General features: G+C 43.6%; 1 protein-coding gene across 1 annotated transcript in view; it reads left to right on the forward strand.

Annotated features, from left to right (window-relative positions):
• Positions 1–25,909, forward strand: part of zfhx3b (zinc finger homeobox 3b) — a 244,284-nt gene that overhangs the window by 155,457 nt on the left and 62,918 nt on the right. The window contains 1 exon segment of the mRNA XM_058780649.1: positions 22,378–22,609. Within this exon segment, the coding sequence (XP_058636632.1) occupies positions 22,378–22,609 (232 nt within the window).

The following is a 25,909-nucleotide window of genomic DNA, read 5'->3' on the forward strand; positions in this document are numbered from 1 at the left end:
CTAGCATTGTCAAAGTTTGTCATTACCTTGACCCTGGTCTGAGAGGCTCTTGGTCAGCTGTGCCCTTGATGAACTAGTTTGTAATGGTAATTAGGGGAAAGCCATAAACCAGCTTCCTCTGCATCTGGTGATAAAAGCAGACAAGTCTGAGCTGAGATTGTCTGCCATACTCAAGCTGGAACACGCAGTGAGCGTATTTACAAATACCACAATGATTCAAATATGTAACACAAGACTCCTGACGTGCTTGGCTGACCTGTGAAGGCATTGCTGTAGTCATGGGCCTCATGTAGCTCCAGGCAGGGTTTGAGACCCGGGAAACCAGGAGTTTTAGCGTCAATGCCGAGAGATAGCAGAAAAACATCTTATCTAGCCACCAACTGTGATTTATTATGCTGCGTGGAGCTGGAAATTCCGGCATCCACCTCATACTTACATTAATCAAGTCTACTGTTAGCACCGAAATGTTTTAGAAATACTATAATATTCCTTCCGTTCCCTTTAAAGAAAGAGGGCTAGCAGAGAAGAGACTAGTCCGCCTAACTGCAAATGTTCAGTACTCTGTGGCAGATTAGAAATGTTCGACACATCCAAGCATGATAATTTGTAAGCTTTAAGCTGCTTAAAATGGTTCCTCAGCCCTAAAAGCCCCACAGATCCGAACAGAGGAAGAGAGAACAGAGTTGACTGACAACAGCATCAGCCTTGTAAGCAAGCAGCTCCCATCAGTGGCAACAGGCCTACCCGCAAACTAAGACATTCACAGTTTGAGTTATAGCTGTATTTCATGACATACAAATGTGATTAGAGGACGATAAGCACATGCTGCCGCTGAGGTCTTGCTGTAGCACGGGTTTCTAACCCCGCAATGACACAGGCTTCACTTTGCAGTGAATTTATAGCCCTGATAGACATACTGACTGGCTGACACCAACAGTATGATTTGCTAGCTCAGCTAAGCTGACTGTACAAGTGGTAAAACAGGAAAGGAAAATGAAAAACACTATTTATCCCCTCCAAATGAAATCTGATTCAAAATGCAAAATTTTTCAACCTCCTGCTGGGAGAAAATAAATCATCAAGTCAGCATAAACAGGCCCTAAGATGTGGTGGATCCTTGGGACACTTTGCCCAAATCAAACTGGTTTGCATTAAACAGGCCCTTTGTGTGCACAGCTCCGTAAATTGGAGCCTGTAATTACTGGAATTAAAAAGGAAGGTTTAAACTGAAGGCTAAGCTGGATGGGATAATTTGAGAGTCTGTGGTATGCGGCACATATTAGGGCTTTCTAAAAATACACCTTCCCCCACCACCCCACGGATTGGAATGTTCCGAAAGCCTTTGGAGAGCTTGGGAGAATTGTCCTAACCGCGCAGACCACTGCACAGCAGGGGTGATGCTTCCCGACTTTGCTATCTAGGGTACAGGACCGAGTTCCTCTCTGGTTTCAGACACACCCGTCAGTCAGTCTTGCGCTCATCTCAGATGAACTTTTACCTTCCAATGCTCCCTCCAAGTTCCCGCTCGCTGGCTGCTTTGTAGGGGCGAGAATGATGTCATGATGGTCACCCATAAGCACTTGCAGATGGGCCGTACAACAATACCCAGGTCATGACAAAGCTTAGCCTTCTCAAGTTCTAAATTGTTGGTGGAACCTTCAATTTGCAGAGTCAGAGAAAGTCGCCACATAGCATGTGTATGAAAGTGAACATGAAATCGAGAACAGCCCAAATTGCTTTTTTAATGCAAATTCCAGATTTCATGGTGCACTTGAAAAAAAAAATGCTTTCGTAATCTTTCATCAAAATGTAATAGCTTGTTTGCAACCTTCCTTTTTGGCTAACATTACCAAAGCACCTGTCATAAAGAGACTTTTTACAATCCTGTCAAATAAGATTGTGCCCTGCCCTACATTTTTTGCTTGTTTTACTTCCGTAACATGAGTTGCAAATGCCTTTTCAGGATGATTTTAAGTATCCATAGGTCTTCCTTCAATTTTCTCTTGCACCACTCATATACACAAAAGTATACACCACCGCTCTGTAAAGCACACATTCACTTGATATTTGAGTTCTTGTTCATGCTGAGTAAGCATGTCTCAGGTGCTGGGCTGCACTCATGCCAGCCTTGAGTCTGAGACTTGGTTCTCCGCTCCAGACAGGAAGGAGAGAGGCAGGTCTTCCAGGCAGGCCTTTCAAGCGACGAGGAGGAGCTTCGGGCTGGCTACCTTCCTTGTCTCAGGGGCCGGTACAATCTGGGGTAATTGAGATTGATTGGATGTTATTTTTCCTCTTGCAAATGTAGTCCATTAGCTTGGCACATGCATAATCAGTTTAGAGCACAGTTAACTGAATGTAATCATGTTCTTCGGTGTCTGCTCGCACAAAATCCACTCCAGATGCCGCTTGGCCGTGGAAAGAGAGGAAGAAAGTGCCGTCACTATCACATGGGGAATCTTTACCCAAGAAAGGCCTCATAACATTCACCCCTGCACCACCAGCACCAGTGTGCTGGTCTCGCTCCATTAAACACACAAACTATACAAACTGTGTGCTGCACACATTTACACACTCCCCGTACATGTACAAATACACACACACACACATGCTCACACATTCTGTCATCTGTTCACTACTGCCCAAAACTCCTGCAAACAGAACCCCGTAGCACATGTTGATGTGTCTCAGCTATGCTAACAGTGCTTTGACTGCGCTCCAAGCGCGGCCCAGGATCCAGCGCAAAGCGTCTGGATTTTGGACTCTCTCTACTTATTTTTCCCTCCAGTGCAATCCAACCGGATCAGCTGGGGCGTGAGGAAGGAAAATGTCTTCACTCTGGAGAAAACAAAGAAAAAACACAGTAAAACAAAACAGACAGTAATGCGTAGAAGGGGATTAGCCGTAGTGGCTGTACTGAAAGGTATTAATGTTCTTCTCAGATATCGTTCTACCTTTTACAACGGAATCCTGATCAATGATGCAGACCCCCTCCATTAATTATTATGATTTTTATCATGACTTATCCTCATCATAACAACAGACTCCAATCATCAAAAACAAATAGACTGAGAATGCCCTGGCTCCAGCAAGATTGTGTTTGTTTTTTATTATCAAATAAAAGTGCAGAGTAATTTCGAGTTAAAGTCGCAAGGGAGTATTTTACCACTATTGGTACGGCTCGTGGTTATATCTTTCATCTGTGGACAGTGAAGCTCAACCTCTATGCCAGAGAGAGCGCCACACCCAAACTCCATAAGTCCCTCCAGACATCAGTTAGAGAAGAGATGGAGAGAAAGATGATGGGAGGGGGGGGGGAGCAGGTCTGAGAGCGATAGAGAGAGAGAGAGAGGCGCTCGTTTAGATGGAGATACTCTGCTAATTATCATGGCTGGCCTGTGATTGTTCAGTAATAGTGCTCAGTGGGGAAAAAAGGTTTGCTGCTGTTCCAGGAAGGGCTGAGCTTTGATTTACCGGTAGTACCACGCTAATAAAGCGCCCATTCCATATCCACAGAGCCGCTACTGAGACATCCTGCCTCACTCCAGTCAAAGAGACAGTCCATATAACGTATAGGAGGTTTATAATTATAAGACCCTTTTGGATTTGTATGCGTCGTATTTATTTGTTTATCGTAAGATCTCAATGATGTAGATCCATGTCAGCACCAGGTTGTCCTCAGGGTGCTGAACTCTGCCTCACAGAAGCCAAACAGAGGCTCTGCTCCCTTTAAGACAAGGGGCGGAGGACTTTTCCCTAGAAGAGGAGTCGAGTTTTGCTGAGAGAGCTGTCCGTTAGTGTGGGAGGGGCGTTGTGCAGCACGACATTGGTTTGTAGAGTAGTGGGCGGGCTTAAAGCTGTGTCTGGAAGTCTGCAGGAATTTCACAACTCCTTCAGCCCCCACCTCAGTAAGGCCAGGCGCTGACCCGTCGCACAGCTGCAGCTGATGATTACGCATGCATATGCCCCTCTAAGTGTGTGTGTGTGTGCGCATTCAACGGAGGGACCAGCAGCCAACCAGATACACATGGTAGGCCATGCACAGCTTTCATATGTTGTCCTGTAAGTTGGGAGAGAGGGACAGGGATATGGAAACGGACTGCAAGAGAGCGTATCTCTTTGTGCAGAGGCTGAGGAGCAGATATTATTGTGTTGTAATAGCTGTTTGTTTTGATTTCTCCCCCCTCTCTTTCTTTTTGGGCAGCCAGACAAGAGCAACTAAGCAATGCTCCTGCCACTGCTGAAGGAAGCTGTTGATCCTATTATCTGCTGCCTGATCAGCACAAACAGGGGATTGGAGACTGATGAGGGACTGGGGTGTACACAGGGATCAGAGAGTATGTTACGCCACCGTAGGAAGGCGCAAGAGTGTGGTAGTTTATAAAGTTATGTGTAGACATAGGCAGAAATATAATCAAACCCAAAGTATTTGAAATTTTGGAACGTAACTGCTCCCGCAACGTCTTGGCTACGGACATAACTGATACCACAAATTGTGTGGCTTGTTGAGTAGAGGTATTCCGGTACTTTTCTAAGGAGTTAGACAAAGTTTTTGCCTGGAAGACGATAATATAAAATGCATTGAACAAGATACTTAAATCATATCTAGGGGATAAGAATATCAGAACAACATTCAGGAGTGGACTGTTTTGAGTTAAACTTTATAAAAATACTCTCAAAACACCTTGGCAAATAAAATCAATTTCTTTGTCAGTCTTTGAAATTCCCAGTGTGATTTAAAGCCATATTCCTACCTTCACCTTATATTTGGGACTCACTCCATCTGCGTTTCTACTGCCTGCATGTGTCTCACTCATTCCTCTCGCACGTCTTTCATCACTCTTTGTCTCTTTAAAATGAATAAACAAAGCAAAAACCCATCATGCACAAAACAAACCAGCATGGGTCACAAGCTGGTGGGTGGTCCCTCTCCACTGCTCTCTTCTTAAGGTTAAATAGCTTTAATCCAACCAGCCTGGAAAACTAAACATTTCTCCAGCCAAATCTTCTTTCTTCCCTTTTGTTTTCTCTTGATGTTTGCAACCTTTCCTTCTGTAATTCTCTTTTTAGTACACTAAATATCTTTGTCTTATAAAACACCTTATGAAGGGTAAAGAGTGGAAGTTATAAAGATATAACAAAAAACAAAAGTTCTTCAAAGGTAGGCATCATCACACTGACTAGGTAATCTATTTTAATTGATGAGTTATCTGGAGTGCAATTACACTGCCGTGCAATAAACGTGCAGGACTGACCTGACTCCTTTTTTATGTAGTTATTTGACATTTAGTAGATGCTTTGAAGCGATTTAAAAGTTCACTTACTACAGGCACAATCCCCCTGGAGTTAAGTGGCTTGCTCAAGGGCACAATGTTGATAGGTCTCAGCTTTTCTTGCGTTTATGGATTACACCCCGGGTTTGAACCCCTTGACTTTTACGTTCCCAGCCCAGATTTTTAGCAACTTTGCCTTTTTATAACATGCCTTAATCAATGTTTTATCTTGGTAGTGCCAGCCTCAGTCTTGTAAAATATATTATAGTTGTATAATTTATATTGCAATCTCAGCCCAAACACCCCCACCCACCCCCGCATTCAGAAGCTCCTCAACTCCGCCTCCCACTTCTCTCTGGCGTAGTGAGATGACTATATTGCTCAGTCTTCAAAAATACCCTTTAATAGCCTAATTTGATCAGATTGATGTATGGTTTTTTTGTACATTTACATGTGTTTGTTAGTCAAATGTGAGTCAAATTAGTTCAAACAAAGCCTTGAATCATGGCGTATCCCCTGGATGGGTAAGGCCGAGCCTGCTCACAGAACGTGACCACGGTATCAAGGCAGGTACATTTTCTTTGAGGCAGACACCGGTTGAGCCTAAAGAAGAAAGAGAGAGTGTTTGGGAGAAAGACAGTGGGTGGTAAAGAGAGCAACAGGCAGGCTTACTGGTTCACCAGCATCAATACATCAGTGACTTAGCAACCAGATTAATGGCCTGTGAGTGGCCCAGGCCACAAGGCTGCTCTCGGCGCTTAGTGGAAGGCAGAGCGCTGGAAAACACACTGTGTTTAGCTTTGGGCTGCTGAAGAGAGTCTTGGGACAAATAAATCCACACATGAAATGAGGCTTTGGACCTCTCTGTTTTTCACTCACCCTTCATCACAGACAATGTCTCTCTTCTGAATATTCACAACGAAGTTGTGCTGAAATGAGGAAATCCACATCTTCCTTGTGCTGGACACCCAGGAGTGTTTACTTGTGTACGATCAAGGTCCACTCCACAGCAAGCTAGTTAAAAGTGCTGGACTAGAGCTTTGGTTGTGGAAAGGCTGAATGCTGGGATACGTATTTAGACCCTGTTGAAAGTACAAACTGGTCCAGACTGGTTTATGATCTTTAGATACTGGTCAAATTGGTAGCCATGCTTGGTCAGTCAGTGTGGTTTTGATCCAGGTGGCAACTGTGCTGTGGAATTGGTTGACCAAGAGAATCTTTCTGGTTTTAGCTAGTTAAGAATCCTCAACAGGGCCAACTCTTAGACCTTACTTGATATCAGGCTTTGAGTAGAGCTAAAACTACAGCCTGGGGTTTAAAAAAAAAAAATCAAGCCTGACTTCCCCCCACTGAGATGGACATCCATTGAGGCGTCTTATGCATGGCCTAATTGCCATGCACTCGAGTCCAAGGTTAGGACTGGGAGCTGTAAATCTATCAGTGTTATGGGGGCAATGTTCTCAGCAGATGCAGACTACAGATTTTCATCCTTTTGTAATTAAGCAGTTCAGCCTGAGGTGTCATATGGTTTTTATTGAGGCCCCTCTGGAAAAAATCATTTCACACCTTGTTTTCTCATCATGTGCTTTTATGCATGTAAAGAGGGGGAAAACCAAAAGAAACTAAATAAAAAAAAAAAAGTGGGAAATGAGGGATAAAGGCTCTACAGTAATATATGGAGATGATGGTTTGTTGTATTAAAAAGAGATGTGAAGTCATCAGGAAGTGACTCAATTAGTTCAGTACGTTATCCCCAAATGCTTTCTTTCTTTCTTTTTTCTTTCTTTCTTTCTTTCTCAACCTGTGTTCTAATAAAAAAGATATTAGTTGGGAGAATGAGAGGGCCAGAAAGAGAGCAGTACTAAATTTTTCAAGGTCAAACTTTCACTGCAAGTTTACAAGCCTTGCATTCTCTGCTTTCAAACTCTGGTTGCCCATACAGGACACCTAGTGTTTAAGACACAAACATTTACAGATATGTATCCCAGCATTCTCTTTGAGGCTTTCTCTTTATGAAACCCCTCCCACTGATGAGGTGAATTCTGAGGTCAGCCTCTCAGCGGAGCCTTATTTTACTAGCTGCAGCTGCTGAAAGTAGGGGAAACACTTTTGTTCTGTTGTTAAGTGGTTTCACACATTTGTGTATCATGAAGCATTTTTCAAACAGCACTGCTGATTTATGAAGTGGAGATCTTGGCATTGTGGGTGCAGAGATGGAACACAGAGACAGCGGAGGAAGTCTTCAGCACAGCCGCCACATTCCTCCACCCACTCCCCACAGGATCAACCTCTCTCTCTCTTTCTTCATCCCCACAGCATCACCACATTCAATCAACACCAGGCCTAAAATTAGGCTGCCGCAGACTTGATCGTTCGTTTGAACGGGTTATCTCTGTCACTGCAAAGGCATTTCCTTAATTTATACTCGTTAGGTTGGAATGATCTTGTTCGGCTAATTTGAACCAGAAAGCCTGTCTTTGCTACTGAATAAACGAGGTCTCAGGGAGACGTTATATTTTTGCCACTAGAGAAGATTACAAGATCTTGGTATGCAAATGATTATTCAAATTATTGTTATATTAAATTAAGCACTGAGAGAAGAGAGGGAGTGCCATATTAATGAGTTATATGAAGCAGGCTTTATTAAATATTTGTTGATGTTGCAAAGGGAGCGGCATGTGTGTATTAATTCAGCACTGGCTGGTCCCAGTGGGTTCCTGTACACACACACATGCACATGCATACACACGCTCACAGAACTACATTTTTGTTCTGTGTTTAGTCTGAGCAGATATCTATTTTTATTTTTTTAAATCGCCCTCTGTTAGAGCGTCACATTCAGAGTTATGAGATCCCTAGCTCTTAGGTGACCCCCAACCTTTTTAATATGGATCTTGTTACCCATATCCCAGTGCATACTTTAATAGCTGTCGCCTTAGAAATGTTATGAATGGTAGACCCACACTTCCGTTCTTTCAATCAAAAATATAGCTTGTTCTCTGTAATTCCAATCTTCCTTCTCGCTGTTCGGTTCCTTCATTTTGTTTTATGGCTTCAGGAATCTTTCAAAACTGTAAAAACAGCTGCAGTTTGTGGGAAATCAGGTGAATAAAGTACGGTGTATGGTGTTAGCCAACTTATTTCAAATCTCATTAGATATTATTCCTCTGGCCCTCATATTCAGTACATTTTTAAATCACAAAAGCACAAAAAAATGTGTCTTATCATTCCATTTCTATCCATTCTAACTGTTTTCATTAAAGAACAATGTGACAGACTGGCCCTTTGAATTAATGCGTTAGTAGATGATGTCTTGCACTTAGTATTGTTTTCACTTGTAGAATGAAACTTGAAGCAGGTTGTTTTAAATTGTGAAAATTTGAAATCAGTGCTCTCACTGCTTTCCTGTTTATTGAGAAGGCTAGAGGTTTGTTCAGACACTAAAGCTTCACCTCTGTGCCTGGGTAGAAAGGAATTCCCAGTATTCAACTTAACTTTTAAATGATTTAACATGATGAAGCCATCTCCAAAAAGTCAGGGCTTTATATACAAAAATCAAACGCAATCTGCCATCTCTGATCAGAAGCAACAGCCATCAGAGCGAGGTTACGAAGGCAGAACAGGAAAAGCCATTAACTGCCAATCACAGCATCGATCGACAAGCCAGTCCACCACTACCATCACCACTGCCCCCCTTTTACTCACTTGCACTCTCAAACGCTGCAGCACACATGCAGTGTTGCGTATTTGTGTCCACATTGCATCAAGCTTAACAAGACATAACTCAGAATTGGTCTGATTTTTTATTTTATTATTATTTTTTTTTTCCAATAACTAAGTCAGACCCCAATAATTTGACTGTTGACTATTTATTAAAAATGCTAGCCTGTCTTTATCCATTCATTAAAAGCATGATTTTTTTTTTTCATTTTAATTACAATACAACAAAGCCACACATTTCTTAAGGAACCAGACATGTGATGTATACGGCTTTGCATCAAACCAAGATCGTGCAGACAGCAGCTGCACCCTCTCCTCATCCGCACCGGTCTCTGTGTTTTTGGATCCCGACATCAGATAAAATAGGAAAACTAATAGAGTTGGCGAAGGACAAAAGAAAAAAAGGCGATTGATTTTTTTTTTTCCCTCCATTTTCAGTAGTGCCGTTAGGACATAGGGTCTTTAGGAGAATATTTACCTACTTCCCAGCTTAATAGAGATGCTGTATATCAGAGGGTGATCAGGAGCAAAGGTCAGGACTGGGGGGAGCAATTAAAGCCTGTGCATCTGCCAGAGCGGGCCATCCCATTGTGTGCACTGCAGGCTGAAACAGATAGGTGTGCAGGGAGCAAGCAAAAAGGCAATAGTTATCGAGCACAGTCTCGTTTTATTTATCGAGCTTTACTGTAGGTGATTCAGACCTCACCCTGCCTAGACCAAACCCACGCTGAGCTGTAGAGGACTGCAAAAAAAACTGACCCACCTGTCAACTTTTTGTGTGAGCTTTTCAGATATGCTCTTCTTTTTCTCCTGGATATCAAGATTTCCCTTGCCCCCCCTGGAGTGCCTTTGACCTGCGCTCCATGACCAGCCAATAAAGCCGGACGGCGTAGTCATGATAGATGTGGCCTGGGGCCTGTGCTCTCTCACCCCACTGCTGTGCCGTCCTCGTCGACACATGAGCCGGGGGAAGAGGCGTGGAGGGAGTGGGATGGGGCGGCAAGGAAGAATAGAAGGCCAGGCCAGGGACATAAACCAGACCAGCCATTTTCTCCCGTCCAGCTCATAAATATTTGCATGGCTGATTTATAAACAGACCATGCTAAGACAAGATCAAAGTTAACTGTATCGGTTATAGAAAAGCCTGGCTTCTCGCAACGCCGCCCCGCACACCACGCTTATACCTATTAGAGCTCAAGGCCATACATCAACAGACGTATTGGCAGGGTTTCAGATCGGCCCGCTCTCGCTGAAAGGCTAATGGTGCCCCTGCTGAGGCTGTATGGGGCTCCGGCCACAGCGCGAGAGACACATGGATTAGTTTAATACCGTGTCTTTGTGCTAATGAAACTGCATAGCCCTGTCGAGCAGCCCAGGTTGAGTGGCAGAATGCAGGTGGTGGTCAGGTTTCGAAGTATGCGGTGTGATGTTATGTATAGCCCCGTTCGGATGCAGGAGTGCAGACACCAGAGACAGCGTGTCCACGAAGAGAACGGCAGACAGCTGCTCGTGCTTCTCTAGCCAGCCAGCCAGGCGACCTACACAAAGGCCAAGGTGGGGGTTGGCGATTAAGGGTCACTTCTAGCGTGGGACTGCTAATGCCGGACCACATGGTAAATCTGTGACACGTAAACATATGTTTGTACAGACGCACGCATGCGCACCAAAGTCGTGGCTGATGAGGGGTTTCCAGTCCCGGGCCGCTCACACATTAATAAGTGCGCAAGCTGGCAGATGCGGTCGGCTTGGGGAGGAGGGCTGTTTGTTGACCCCTGTGGGAGGGTTAGCGAACTCAGTAATGGTAAAGAAAGAGAACCATTCTCCATGGAGGTCTCCTCCTTTTGTCCTAAAAATAGCTGAATAAACAGGGAATCCATCACCAGGACAGGGTGTGCCCCGGGTACGAGCGCAGGGAGAGCCGCTGCTAAACAGGCTGTCTGAAGACATCTGTCCCGAGTCGAATATAAAACCAGGGTGACACGCAGACAGCAAGCTGGACATATATGGACTACACAACCCCCCTTCTGTAACATTCGGATTATATTAAGTGATTTTAAAGTTGCTTCTGTCCAGGGCTGAGGGACTGTCTCGTGAACTGTAACAGTACTGTTCACCGTTTGCTTTCACCACAACATCATTTTGACAAATTAGCCTCAGTCTCGACAAACTGGTTTCTAAAAACCTGCTGTCTCAAAAAGCTTAATAGAAATTGCCGAACATCTGTCGGGCGTCGTGGTGTACACATTAGAGGATGTGCAGCTACGTTTTGTCTGCATTCAGCTCCATTAGCACCAAACTGCAGTGTATTTCTGGCTTGGCCAGCAGTTGTGCTCTACTCTACAGGTAGAGCCACGCGTAGAGCACTGAGAGTTTGTTATGCACCAACTTCAAAGATCTCCCACCGCATCAGAGAGCTGCCGCTGAGCAGGCAGACGCAGCTTTGGTCTGGGAAGGGTTACTGAATTATTACTGATGCTTTGGGGGGTAACTGTCCGACCGCAGGTCTGGGGAATATTAATCATTTATTTGATTGTCCGTATGTGCTGATTAATCAATTTGAGGGAGATCTTCAGGATTAACTACCCTATTATTCCCTTGTAAGAACAGATAAGAGATAAGACTTTAAAATATCATGTACCATTTATCATGTATTTTTAGTCCTCTGCAGATGAAGGCGGGCGAAATAAAAACTGAGGTGAGATTAGGCAGAACAGCAACAGAGGGAAAGAGGGGGAGGGAGAAAAAGAGAGAGAGAGAGAATGATTCTTTAGATCCAACCAGGACAGAGCACAACAGATTCAACTGCTGTACTTCACAAGAGGTGCAGGATGAGGAGTGAGAACAGCTCATGTACTAGACTTACATAACCAGACAGAGCCTTACTTTCAAAAAGCAACATGCGAGGAGAAATCAGCAAGTGGTGGAACAACAGGAAGTAGAAAATAATAGCGCTCTGCACCTGTAACCACCTGACTGAGAGCAAGGCAGCGAAAGGTGGGGGTTGGCACCAATGAACCAGTGAACTCGGAACCTGTCATAGGTGAGTGAGTTGTACTTGCTTGTGGCTGTGCATGATCAAACAATGGCATAGTTCCTGGGCGCACCACCCATGTTCGAATCCGCCCTATAAATTCTCTATCCGCTGGCTGCTTGATGTGTTATGTCATGTGGTAATGCCTTTGATTTCGACATACCTCCGTTTGTAAATACATGAGCCTCTTAAAGAGCTGTGGTTACTTTTACAAGCATGGCGCTCCCGGCGCTTTGGTGGAGAATGCAGGGGAGGGAGAATGAAGGCGAGAGACACGGAGCCAGTTTAGAAACTGTATACACTTCTCTCGTAGCGCCATTGCCAAGTGCTCTTATGCCTCCAGCCGCTCGTCGCACATGCAGTGCAAAGTGAAGTGACACAGAAACTCGAGCCGGAGGAGGAGTGAGGGCCTCTCTGTTAGCGCCGTGCTCAGGCCTAGTTATGCACTTTCTAGCGGTCTCTACCTGTTAACACAGTGTCACCATGCACCTGCGACGCTGTTTGCATGCTCAGTGAATCCAGATTCAAAACAGGGTTGGATCTGGTGCCAGCTAATGCCACTGTGCCATATTTTAAGGGCCTCTGCTCTTCAGTGAGTAACAGCTTCTTATTTTTGCTGGTACCTAAACTGGCTGCAAATCTCATAAGGAGGGCACTCTTCCACAACATTTAATACATTAAAGGAGTCACGTTGGTGGCTTAGTGCGATCCTGTAACTAACGTTCAATTTACATTAAGAGCGATACAAAGCTTTGCTGTGCTGACACAGTAGCAGCGCTCGAAATTAAATGCCTCCAAATGGGCAGCCATCGGCGCAACCTCTACGATGACACGGGGACTGATGGCGTGAGCAAGTTATTTTGGGATTCGCATGCAGAGGTCCTTCAGAGGGCCCTGTACAGTATCTGCACAGCGACACTAAAGCAACGGAACTGCCTCCAATTAGACCTGCTCCTTTTTTGATTTTAGTGATAACGACCATATCTCAGCTGTAATTATGCTGGACTTGGAATGATGAGGGCTTAGGTTATCGATCCTCTATTGATCACTCTGATCAATGAGCACTTTGTTTCTTTTTTATGGAAAGTGAAGTTGTATTTCTTCTTTCTTTTGCAAGCTAATGAGTCGGCGCTGGTGACTGGTCCCATAAAGTGCTCTATGTTTTCATCACCCATGTGTATTCTGCTTAAAGAAAGAAGAGCGAGATTATGGGATGGACAGGTGAGCCTCTCCCAAAGAGCTCCACTTTTCAACACAAGCGCTCAGGCTCCTCTGGGCATAGGCTAGAGGCCAGGGTTTAAAAAGTGCTTGTTTCAAATTCATGTCTTGCTGAAGGGCAAAACATTCACTGCTTCAGGGGAGTAATATTTTAATTTATTTATTTATTTATTGAGATGCTACACATCCTGATAGTATAGACATTGAATAATTGTATAAACCTGCATAGCATGTTGTGTATTCAAAATAGGACTAAAACTGAAACATTAATAAAAAAAATAGGATAAAATATTAAGTATTAATGTAGTTTTTATTCAGTGTAGTCTAAGCTAGAACTGTGCTTTATGAACAGCAGATTGCACACCATATGTTTTGTTTCTCACAGTATTCAGGCACTGTATGTCTAGGTTAATGACACTAATTAACAAGTTAATTTGCTCCGATAAAATGACAAGTACAAAACAGCTCCCTATCCTAGGCTATTGGGAGTTTAAAGCTCTTTATGCACTTAGTAGAAGTCAAAGCAATTGAGTTAAGGCAAACAAAGCGTATCTTTAGAAACAGAGAGAGCCACTAGAAATGGATAGGTGCTCAAAGTTTGTGTTACCACTACATTGCCCTCAGACACTCAGAATGCGTATGTGCTATGCAAATAAGCTTCCAAAAGTAACTACCCCCAGCCCGCCCCCGCTCATTCATTTGCATGTTAAGAAGGTGAGAACTCTTAGGGCCTGTTGCGCCATTGTAGGCCCAACGCAGCTAATAAAAGCCAGGCCCTTTAAGCTGAGCTTAAATATTTACTCTGGCACAGGGCCACGATCAGGCCCTCTCATTACACCAGTCCTGTGGGTGAAGGTGAAGCCGGGTAGATGAGAGGGGGGCAGAGCCTGGCAACTCAAACATTTCCTCATCGGAGACCAGTTCAAACACACCATGTTGCCGACTCCAGACTGCCCTTTGTGAATTTTAGAAAAGAGAACAAGGAAGAGGGGAGCATTCTTACCGCCTCATAACCTAGCCTGAAGCATCAAGCAATTATGTGGTGATGAAATATTCAAGGAGACTAACAAGGAACGCTGGAGGTGAAAGCTAGATAATACAAACCTGAGGAGTTAATACTGTGGAGTGTCCTTTTCATCACGTCTATGGCTTTTTTAGTATAAGGGATTGTTTACTTGGCTTGGGTATTTGATAACTTGTAGGTTATTGGTAAGGGCTTGACTATAATTAACTCATCATTCAGGATCCTTCTATACTTTAGTTTTGCCCCGACTTCTGTGAAGCATTAGACATGTTCTGGAAGTATGCGGACGAAGAGCTTAATGTTTGTTGTTTTCACTAATTTTGTGTTATGCCATAAACAAAAATGCAGTAATTCAGTTCCTTTTTGACTTGTACACCCATTTTACACCCATATGTAGACCAGCCGCTTCTAACAAACTTGTGCCACCACTCATTTTCAGTTAAGTCTTTTTATTATTCACTGTCTTTTTATAACAGTGGCTACAATGTTAAGTTACCCTTATTATACTCAGAAATACAAGATGACTCATTCTGTATCTCTAGCAGTGTTTTTGTATTTGTCTTGGTGAAAGAGAGACAGCGATTCCTTTTGCAGGTAGGCTACGTTCTCACAAATTCTATTCTTGCTAGATCACCAGAACCAGTCATGTGTTTTCAGCTAATATAACAAATAAGACATCATTGAACGGTCTAAGTACCTCTGAATGTCTCTCGATTGATCGTGTCTGTCTCCTGTCTGCATGCCCCGAGACATGCACAGAATTCTTTCACTGTCCCGTCCTAATAATTAGCAATACCGTCTCTTACCAAAATGGAGGGTTAGTTATGGGAAGTGTGCTGGAGGTTGCGGGGGTAGGAGGATCCGTACAGGTCCTAAACTGCCCTCCTAAATTTCCAGATGGCACCAGGCGGCCGCAGATGTCTAGGGACAGTTGGAACAGCTGTGCGTGTTGCCCCTAGAGCTCCACACAGCTGTCGCCTCCTGCAGGCAGAGTTATTGTACTACGGGGCTGGATGCGGCTTGGCGCTACAGGGCTTGCATTCATAAAAACAACGGGAGGCTAAGCTGTTAATTAGCTCTTCATGGTGGAAGGTGACGTCTAGCGATTAATATAGTTTTGCAACTCTTTTTCTTTTGCCCAACCCTGGATTAAACTTAATTTCCTGCTTGATCTCTGAGTCACTTACTGTAAAATGTGGCTCAGCTCATTGTACAAGTAAAATGCGTTGGTTTTGACTTAAAATACTCCATTATGTGTATGTTCTCGCTCTTATTCCTAAAGGCCTTGGAGGGCATTGATATCTCCACCGCCACAATCCCTTCTATAGAGTTCCCTTGCTCTCTCTTCCTTTCTCACCCAGACCGATTCACCCAATGAATTATGTGGACACATTGATCAGCTGATTGAGAACCATTGTTTGGAAATGCAGGGGCATTACTGGAGGAAGGATTACCCTATGCTTGTTTTGCGCCGGTGTATTATTTAACTGCTTGTCACTACACCCTCCCTCTAACCGCTATTGCTTTTTACTCAAAGACACAAAGAAACATACACAAACGAGCGTACGCATAATCAACACAAGCTAAATGACTGCAGGCATTGATTGCCTTCTTTCTACAATTATGTTCCTATTGTTTACTTTCTAGCTGCTTATTTATTCCAAAGGAATTCAATAATTATTGCTTTATTTACTGTTAAAGTGCACTGGGGTGGTATAAGCTGCTGGAGAGGATTGTTTTTAAGGCCCCCATTTCTCTGTTTTTCACCCTTGTTCTTTCTCAATGCACATTTACAGTAATCCATCCAAACCGGTCTAATCTATGACAGGGACCTGAATCACAAATTTTTACCGAACTCTTTTAAATCACTGTATCACATCTGGAACGTGACTTGTAATAACTTGGTAAAGTTTTGGACAGATAAATCACAAACAAGATTGCTTTAATGTCTCAATTGTATCTCCTAGACAGAGATTAAATGGAGATTGACTTCTCTCCTCAGTCAGTGTGAGAACAATGTCACAAATTGTGCTCAGATTGGCCAAGATAGCAAAGTCTTTCATTTAAGAGCCAGAGATTTCAGTGCGATCCCAATTAAAACCATCAAAGATCTCAATTTCTAATCAAATTCTTCCAAATTATCTGAAGTTTGATATCTACATGAATTAATTTTATTTCATTATAGACCTATACTCTCATATTGTCAACTGTTCCCTCATTTGTGACTGGGTCTGTTTCTCCTTTTTAAGAGAAACATCAGAAACAAAGTTGATTCTTGCATAAAACATTAAACAGAACTCCATTAACTCCTGAGCTATGAAAGAGCAACATCTGAGCAATAAAACATTCCTCTGGGAAGTGGGAGAATGGCTATTCCAGGAGTACAGAGCAAAGCGATCCTGAATACACAGCAGAGAATGAGAGAGGTGCAGGAAGTGGTAGGTATGCAGTTAAGGGGTGGGTACGTGCCGTCTCTCCAGCCACAGCACAGCGTCTGGGCATGTCGCCGCTCGCAGTGGCTAATTTGAACCAGCCGCTGAACTTGGCATCCAGCGCAGCTTCTGTGGTCGCGGTTCTGCTACTCCTTCCACTACTGTTGCAAAGTGGGAAACGGGGTAAAGAAAAAGAGAATTAGAGAAGTGAAGAAGGTAAATCAAAGGACAAACTCATTCACTGCTGTTAAAACGCTACCTGATTTGTACTACTAACTTTCTTGAAATATCATACATATATTCGATTTTGCCAACTTTTTTGGGACAGATCAGTTTAGTTTTGTAGAGCTAAGTAAACCCACTCAAACACACACACACACACACATACTCAGAGGGTGAGATATGAGAAAGGGTGCAGCTTCCCGTCTCATCTCTGCTTGGGTTTTTCTGCCCATTAGGCAAATCCCTTTGTCTCTTCTCAGGATGCAGAGCAGTGATCTCATTGGCTATTATTTAACCAGTGATATCATTAGGCCGGTTACAAAGGTGTCAACGCACTTGACTGTATCCATCAGGATGACATATGGCTGAATCCAGTTTAGTTTGCTGCCCTTAAGGCACTGGTGTGACCCCATAGCATCATGATATCAATGGATATATAACTTGGCATAAAGTGTGTGGCCAGTTGTCTGTTAAACATTTTGGCTTAGATTTGTGGTTTAGTCCAGTTTCTGTAATGCTCCTGTCTCTGGCATCGGTATCAGACAGTATGCATGTGTGTGTCAGGTTTTACCTATGTGGGGACTAAATGGTTCCATAAGGACAGTAAACTCTAAAAATCCCCCGCTTCCCTATCAGGAAAATGGCTTAATAAACATGCATAATAAAAAAGCAAAATTTGGTCTAAAAAATAAATTAGCACAGTATTAAAATAGTAGAAGTGAATGGAAAGTCCCCACCATGATACACCATGAAAAGCAGATGTATGTATGTGTGTGAGCGAGTATGAGTGGAAATCACCAGGCCTCGCCACTAAGTGCCGAGAATCATTGGGATAATTACAAAGCAATACACATTCAGACACTCTCTGGCTCACTCACAGTGGGAATTCGTCAGCTCTGGGAGAAATTGATAGCTATTTAGCCACTGGATAGTCATCTGTTTTAATGCATTAATTTTGTATTAAGAGCACTGCCAAATTTAATAGTAGAAATAGGGGCTGGATCAAAAGGGGGTCTTGAATGTGTGTGTGGCTGTACACGCACCACATGCACATTTGTGTATGGCTTTAGGCCAGAAAAAAAAAATACTCTACACAAATGCATACATGAATGCTTGGCCAGTGTATGTGTGCGGTCCAGTTGCACATACATAACTCGTAACAAACCTCAGTACTCGAACGAACAATAGAGTTACCTTAAAAAGTCTATATGAAGGGTTCAGATGTAAAAGCCTCTAAGTGCCTTTTTAAATTTTCTTCTAAAATGAGCATTTTTATCAGGTTCCTATGTGGTAGGTTTAGTAATTTCACTTTCATGGTAATGAATAGGTTCTTTTTATTGCCATTTAAGTGAAATAACTTAACATAAACATATGAAGCCTGATAAAAATGCTAATTTTTAGAAGAAAATTTCAGAGGCTTTTGCATCTTAACTCTTCATATACTGTAGGTTGTTGTAACTCAAATAGGTAGTGACAATTATGTGGCATGGTGATAGTTTAACATCAGATAAATTGCATGCATTCAAATTCAAATTGAAAAAGAACTGACTATTCTGAACTGACTGATGAAAATGTTCGTTTTTTACATTAGTGATAACAGAGTAATTTTCTTAAGTGTATCATGATTATTAAACCATTTTATTTAAAAAAAAAAAAAGCATTGATAAAATTGAGTTTTTGTTGACTAAAATTAGATGTCATTTTCGTTTGATAGTAGGTCTGGCTAAAATGAATAAATGTAACATGATGAAATATTGAATAAATTTAATTTTTTTTCATCATAAAACAAATTTGTGTGTAAAAATTAACACCTACTGTAGAAGACAGTTTGCTCTAATACCTAGTATAGCAGCTCTTGCAGTAACATTGAAAATCCAACACGGACCTGCGTATGAATAGCTTGCATTTGTGTGCATGTACTTGTGTAGAGTATGTTGTGGAACTTAGAGCCGCCGCTTTACCACGATTCCGCTGTGGGCCTGGGCATTTGTGGAGGTATGCTGAGTGCCTGCCCTGTATTCGGCTCTCTGGCAGTTAAAGTGGTGATGGGTGTGAAAGGTGTGTGTTTTTTCAGCCCACATAAGTGGATGCTTCTGTAGATCCATGCACAGGAGCAGGTAGGTGTTGAAAGTGATAGCTCTGCGTGATGGGAGCGAAGCAGGCAGAGACGCAGTGTTGAGTTGCGATGGGGTGGATAAGGTGGGTCGCCCTTGCTTTTCCTCACCTACACGAGTACAGGGGACTGATTCATCCTCCACACAGGTCGTTATGTGCATATGTGTGTGAGAGAGAGTAATCAAAACTCCTGTCCGGTAAAGATGGGCCGCACTTGCTGCGCACACGTGCACTCTCTGTCTCTCTCTCTCACACACACACACACACACACACACACACACACACTTACTCCCTCCAGCCCACTCAGGTTTCGCTCCACTGCACTTCCCCACAGCTCATGTGCTCTCCTGTAAGTCTGCCATTAACTTCCAGCCAATTAAATGAATTTTGAGTAGTAATGTAAGCCATGCTGACTCTGTGGCCTTCTCTGGCTCCAGGGGCCTGTATGCGGCTGTTCTGGGGCCCCTGCGGAGGGGAGACTTCTCAACAGCACCCTGACCAGCCCCTCCCTGCTCGGTGAACATGACTTTTTCATTAAGCCGCTGAATTCCTGCACTTCAGTTGGAGGTGATTTATCAGCATGGAGCTTCATCTCAGGATCATAGGAAACAGACACGCCGCACACAAGCACTCTCTCATGCGTTATTGTGTTTCACGTTCAGACCCAGGGGTGAGTGTGTGTGTGTTGGGTGGGAGATTAGGTGTAGAGAGCATCTCAGGGGTCCCTCGTGTGGATGTTTCAGATGGAATCATGTGAAAATATCTGTGTGTTTGTAAAAAAGAGACGTAGGTCCTCGGACGGGTCTGTTTGGCCCTCTGGTGTCAGACCTGGAGAGCAATATATGTATATATGTCTCGCTACATGGAAATTATGAATGTAAATGAATATTATCTCTTATTGTGTGTAGGGGAGCCTTGAACCTTCTAATATCCCTTACATAAACTATCATTGCAATGCCATGTTGGTAAAACCATGTTATTATTTGAAGCACCATGGTATAGTAATTGTACCAAAATTGTAACAGTGTAGCATATGGCTAACATATTTAGCATCAGTTGTGTGGTAGACTGGCTTCAGTTTTGGTTAAAGAAGTGATATATTGCTGTTCTCTGGGCTGAGCCAGCTAAGGTTCACCCGTGTAAATCATGCCCTTTTTATGGGTGCTGTAAAACTCCCCGCATTTTTTTTTTTTTAAAAGATCTTTGAAGTTTAGTTCAGGTGTCGTCTTTTTCGCTGCACTTATTTCCACAAAGACGGCTAAAGTATAGACGTACATTTCAGTTCATATATTCTCCTCCTCTCTTGTGAAGAAAGAAGAAACTGTGCCATCTCAAAGCACGCAACGGATTGATTTGGTGTTTTATGCAAGCAAATCTGTGACAGATCAGTGTACCTGAGCTCTGATACGCTGCATATGTGTTAGGGAGGGTGAGCTAGAGAAGCACAGTTCAAGCAAAGCCCAAAACATCCAGCAGCACCTACTCAATGACATCATACCCCCACTTCAAACAGGAAAGGGAGAGAAGGAGAGCAAGAGAGAGCGTGAGGAGAAAGACAGAGCCTTTTACGATCACCTAATAACTCCATTACATGGAGCTGAGGGGCACACGCAAAAAGCAAAAACCCATTCCTGGAAGTCAGTGGCCCTAATGCACATCTTAGGTATACCAGGGTGACATATGATACCAGCACCACAATTGCCTTGAAAAAAAATCCCTTATAGCAATGTTACCCGAAAATTAAATATTACCAGAGAAGGAGAACATTTCAGGGAACATAATATTTTTTTCCTCTCTCACTGTTGTCAACACCTGATGTGGCCTTAATTGGGTTAAAAATCTAATGTTACTCTGGCTTTGTGCATCCGAAGCCGATGGAAACGCATCTCATCTCTGCGCTGCAGGGCAAAGCCAACTCAGCCGCGTCTTAATGAATCAATTTGTTTTCCCCGACCTTTGTCAGGGTTTGGGGGTGGTCTGTGCAGGAGATTAAGAGCTTCTCCAGAAGAGAGAAAATACATGTTTTGCCAGGCAAAAAAAGCAGAGATATATTTTTACAGATTTGCATCATCTCCTTCATGGTGCAATTTAGTTGCTTTTTCGTGACTCACGTAACAGAGGAAAGGTAAACAATGCCTAGGAAAGATGCAGATATATAATCACATCATCATAGTTGCTCTTTTTATATATGGTCTTACAGTGGAGAGAGGACAGGAAATGATGAACAGAAGTGATTGGAAATGTTACGAGGTGTTTTTTTTTTTTTTTTTCCTTAAAGCACCACAGCTCAAATGCTATCTGCTGCCCATGGCTCCAATCATCTTATGTGTTTTGAGTATTAAAGTTACCAATGACCTTCATGCACCTTTGTCATATAATTTCATATATGCACCGTGCCGTTCTTGAACACAGGAAGGTTATTTGTTTCCCTTGTTTTACATTGAGTGTGGACAGTAGGTGTGCGTATTGTCTCGCTATAAATCTGTCACTCTACGTACACAAACATAATTCACCAAAGAGATGATGGCCATGAAGAATGAATAAGGGAAAAATTGCCATTGATTTCACAAAAGTTGCTTTCGTGCAGCTTATAAAACAATCATGACTCGAAAGAAGACATGAATCAAGGTTAGCCAAGATGTATTAGTAAGTGCTTTCAGCATACATACACAGGTGATAACTAGGGACTAGCAGTCAGATCTATAGGCCTGCAATGCCCGTATTGTGTTGGTCTTGTCTAATTGATTAGGTGTGGTGTGCTCAATGAGCAGCTTGGGATTGTTGTGTTACTGTTGGGTGTGCGGTGTGGTTGGCTTGTTTTGAGTTTGTGGATCATAGCACATATCTCTGGTCCCCACAAGGATCTCTATACCCTCTTCTGGATATGGTCAGAGCTCCCCACCACCGCCCCATCTCTCTCGCTTTGCCTCGCTCTCAAAGAAGCAGGATTTGACTCACTGGTGATCAATATTTAGCATCCCATGCGTGAAACAGGCAGATGTTTGGAGTTTCCTTTTCAGAGACGAAAGACTTCTCTTGAGTGAAAGGGATCAATGCACTTTCCTCTGTGTGTCCCTGCTCAAGCTCTTCCTGTAGATGCTGACATGCTCCTCTCGTCTACCTCACCAGCCCCGGGGACGCCAATGTCCCTCCTCTGTCTTGTTAGCACACAGAGAAACACGCTTACGCTAAGGTCCAGAGACCTTACTGTTGATGAATGACGTTGACTTTGTGTTAGACAACAGAGTCCTGATTGGTAATTGATTTATTCATTTGTAAATGGCATTAGGTATCCCGTTCATTAAGAATCCCATGTTAACTCTCTTGTTCATTCTCTCACTACAGCATTTGCAGCAGCACGAGAACGCTGTGGAGGGCGAGTCGTGCTACTACCACTGTGTCCTGTGTAACTACTCCACCAAGGCCAAGTTGAACCTCATCCAACACGTCCGTTCCATGAAGCACCAGCGCAGCGAAAGCCTGCGGAAGCTGCAGCGCCTGCAGAAGGGATTGCCCGAGGAAGAGGAGGAGTTGAGCGCCATCTTCACCATTCGCAAATGTCCTTCTGCCGACACGGGTAAGAAGTTAAAGAATACGAGTTTGTACGCTCATCTGATCTTCATGACGTCCCCCTCTTTTGAAACTGAGAGTGGAAAATTCCCACTCCATTCATAATTCAGACTTGATAATTGATAGACATTGCATTGTAAATAGACTACAATGTTCATTGTAGTGCGGTTTCAGATCCGGTTACCAATAGAGCAGATTCTCATCATCACCTGGTTCTTCAGACCTGGTCATGCAGCATCAGGGGCACAGGAGTTAGTGAGATGTTTCTAAGTGAAAGAGCACAGCACATCTTCAGTCCCTCGGCTATGCCTATGACATCACTGCCGTGGCTCTGTGCTCCGCTGATGACTGATAAGGCGAGAGGATATCCTAAGGACAATGGCGATCTGGCACAGCACATTCATTAATACGAGTACAGTCCCTGTGCTGTTCTGCCATTAAACAAACAATCATAGATGCCATTAAGCTCTGATCGGCGAGGGGAGGGGGCGCCAAAAACAAAAGGCGGGGGCCGAGGCCTTAGTCAGGCCATACGTTAGTTCACCATTAAGACGACAGAGCCGCAGTCAATTAACACACTGTTTCAGCATGGATTTGTTTTTTTAATCATTTTGACTCTTGTGCCCTGTCAAAAGACTTCCATTGTGTTTTGCTCCCCTCCCTCCCGTTAGCCAGGCGGCCCGACCGGCTCTTAGTGTTATGTCGTTGGGGGGAGAGAGAGAGAGAGAGAGAAAAAGACGGCGGGGGGAGTTGGCCTCTAAAGACGCTTTGTTCCGAGGAGGCAGGGATAATGAAGCCAGCGGCCGGGAAATTGCGCAAAAGGCAGTCACAGATCTGAGGAGAATCATTAGAGAACATATTTAGCCGAGCAATTAAGGACAATTAAGCTTTCTGCTCGCTGCACTCCAAATATGTTAATGACTATAGTACAGTGGACAAGTGAACATGCAAAGGCAATAGGAAGGCCCACTTAGGTTAAAAGGGTGGGGGTGCGGGAGATTTAGAGTGTGTTTCTGGGTAGGTGGAGGTAAAGAGTTCACAAACAAGTCTGGTTTTCTCTCTCTACCTCGTGCTCTCTCTCTTTTTTGGTTGATGTAGCATTTATTTATATATTTTCTTGGCTAACCTTTGATGTGCTTTAATGGATTCCCTTGTTTGTGAGGCTGGTTGGAGGTTAGGTAATGACTCCTGCAGTAGGGATGTGTGGGCAGAGCAGCATGCAGTCACTACACACGCACACACACACACACACACACACACACACACACATTTGCAATGCTCTGACATCTTTTTTCTAGTTGCAGCAATCCAGTCGTACCCCCTTGACGTCAAATGAGCCGACAACTCACAAACAACACATTATGTCTGCCGTGCGGTGCAACTTTTCCAAACTCTTCCAGGATTAGTCAGATGAGATGTTCTTTGTAGTGAGAAATGGCTGCGTTCTTTGATGATGGCTGATTGCGTGGCCATGCAAGCTTTTTGATGTATTTAATTACTAGCTTTTTCTAGACTAGATATTATTGAATTTCTGTACCTTCAGGAGAGAATATGTAGGTGATTAAGGCTGAGGTCTAGCCCAGTGCTGACTGGGAAATGCTGATGAAGGACAAGGTGAGTGTAAATCGACCAGCAGCTCAAAAGAGAACCAGCCTGCCTCTTACTATCAGCTATTGTTTCCTACGCAGACAGAATGAGCGAGAGAGAGGGGTCCCAGCATCCCTGTCCTTTGATAGCTGATACATGCTAAGTGACGTCAGGATCGGGCCTGAGAGAGCTCTGTTAGGGAGGCTGGGTCTTCAGAGAGGAACCGCTGTCCTAATAGCCTTTGACGCTCTGTTTACCAAACGGAGCGGGCTGCAGTCGGAGCGTTGAACAGCTGATTGATTGCCCTACGGATGCAAGATCAAACTCAAGCTCCTGTCGGCCAAGCCGTGGTGCACTGCTCAGCTTGAAAACAAGTCCCATCCCTTTAAATAGCGGGGCCAAAGTTGACGGACTCTTTTCAACTCTTGTATGTATAAATAAGTATATATATTTAAGGGTCAGTTAAATGAAATGAGGTGTGTAATAAAGAATGTCGGCCTTCTTCGCCTTCTCCAACTCCCTGCTTCGGCATCTTGTTCGAATTACTCTGATAATGAACATACTTCTTCATCAGCGAGAAACATTGCTAATTCCTCACCGCTGTCCACCGCGCTTATGAACCCGCCCTCCCCCAGACTACCTTTACACTTCTTAATGTCCTGCCCCCCTTATCCAACTGAAACCATTCCCTGATGGTGTAATATTTAATTTCCTCCCCGCTAGCTCTTCTGAGGCACTGGGCTCTTTCTTGTGGTTGAGGCACAGTTGCTAAAGTGGTAGAAGGCTCCCCTGCTTGTTAAAACAAAGCTGGCCCTGGATTTCTGGGTCAGCTAAGCAGCAATTCCCTTGGCTGCTGCTGTGCGGTGTGTAGCTCTGTTGGTGTTAGGTGCTGGGCTTCTTCCCCAAGCAGAGCTCGACTTTCCTACTCCCCAGTTTTCTCACCCCGGAGTTTCCGACGACCCTGGGCAACAACAATGTGGACTGAGAAGTTTTGCGTAACGCCTAACTCCTAAGTATTAAACTTCAGCATGCAAGAAATCCTGTGCTATGGGCATGAATTGTACCTCAAAGCATGTAGACTAAAACATCTAGGGCCAGATTTACTAAACAGGGCAAATTAACGTTAGAGCGCAATTCCATAAAAGCGCTGATGGGAGGGGAAAATTCTGCGTGTGATTTACTAACAATGAGCGCATTAAAGAACACAGATGCAGTCAGATCATTTCCATAATCACCAGCGCAATCTACCAAGAGCAGCGCAAATTAGCGCTTGCTTTAAGACATGTTTTTTTGGGGCGTTAAATAATGGCGCAAATACCAGTAATTTGACGAGCGCAAACATTCATTTTACTACTCTCCTCCAATAAATTTTGTGCCTGGAAAGGGAAACTCCTACAAATGTATATTCAATAAGGTCAGGTGCAAAAAATAACTGTCTATGCTTTTTCGGTGCTAATTTTTCAATGTGTCTTTAGTATATCCTGACAGTTCTATTTTAGTGCCAAAAGATGGTTTGCTCTGGCACAAGTAAATCTGTTAGTAAATCTGGCCCCTAGTTTGCAATTGGTCTAGAGTTCAATGAGTTCAGAATGTAGTATGCAGATAGTTCTCATGAACTAGGAGGTGGGGCTGCAACCTAAAACTCAAAACTCTTTGCCGAACAATTAGTGTGGAAGTTTACGAATTAAGAGCCCTCAGTAATATACATTAACCAACAGAT

This window comes from Onychostoma macrolepis, chromosome 07, assembly GCF_012432095.1.
Source record: "Onychostoma macrolepis isolate SWU-2019 chromosome 07, ASM1243209v1, whole genome shotgun sequence".
In the NCBI taxonomy this organism is placed as follows: Eukaryota; Metazoa; Chordata; class Actinopteri; order Cypriniformes; family Cyprinidae; genus Onychostoma; species Onychostoma macrolepis.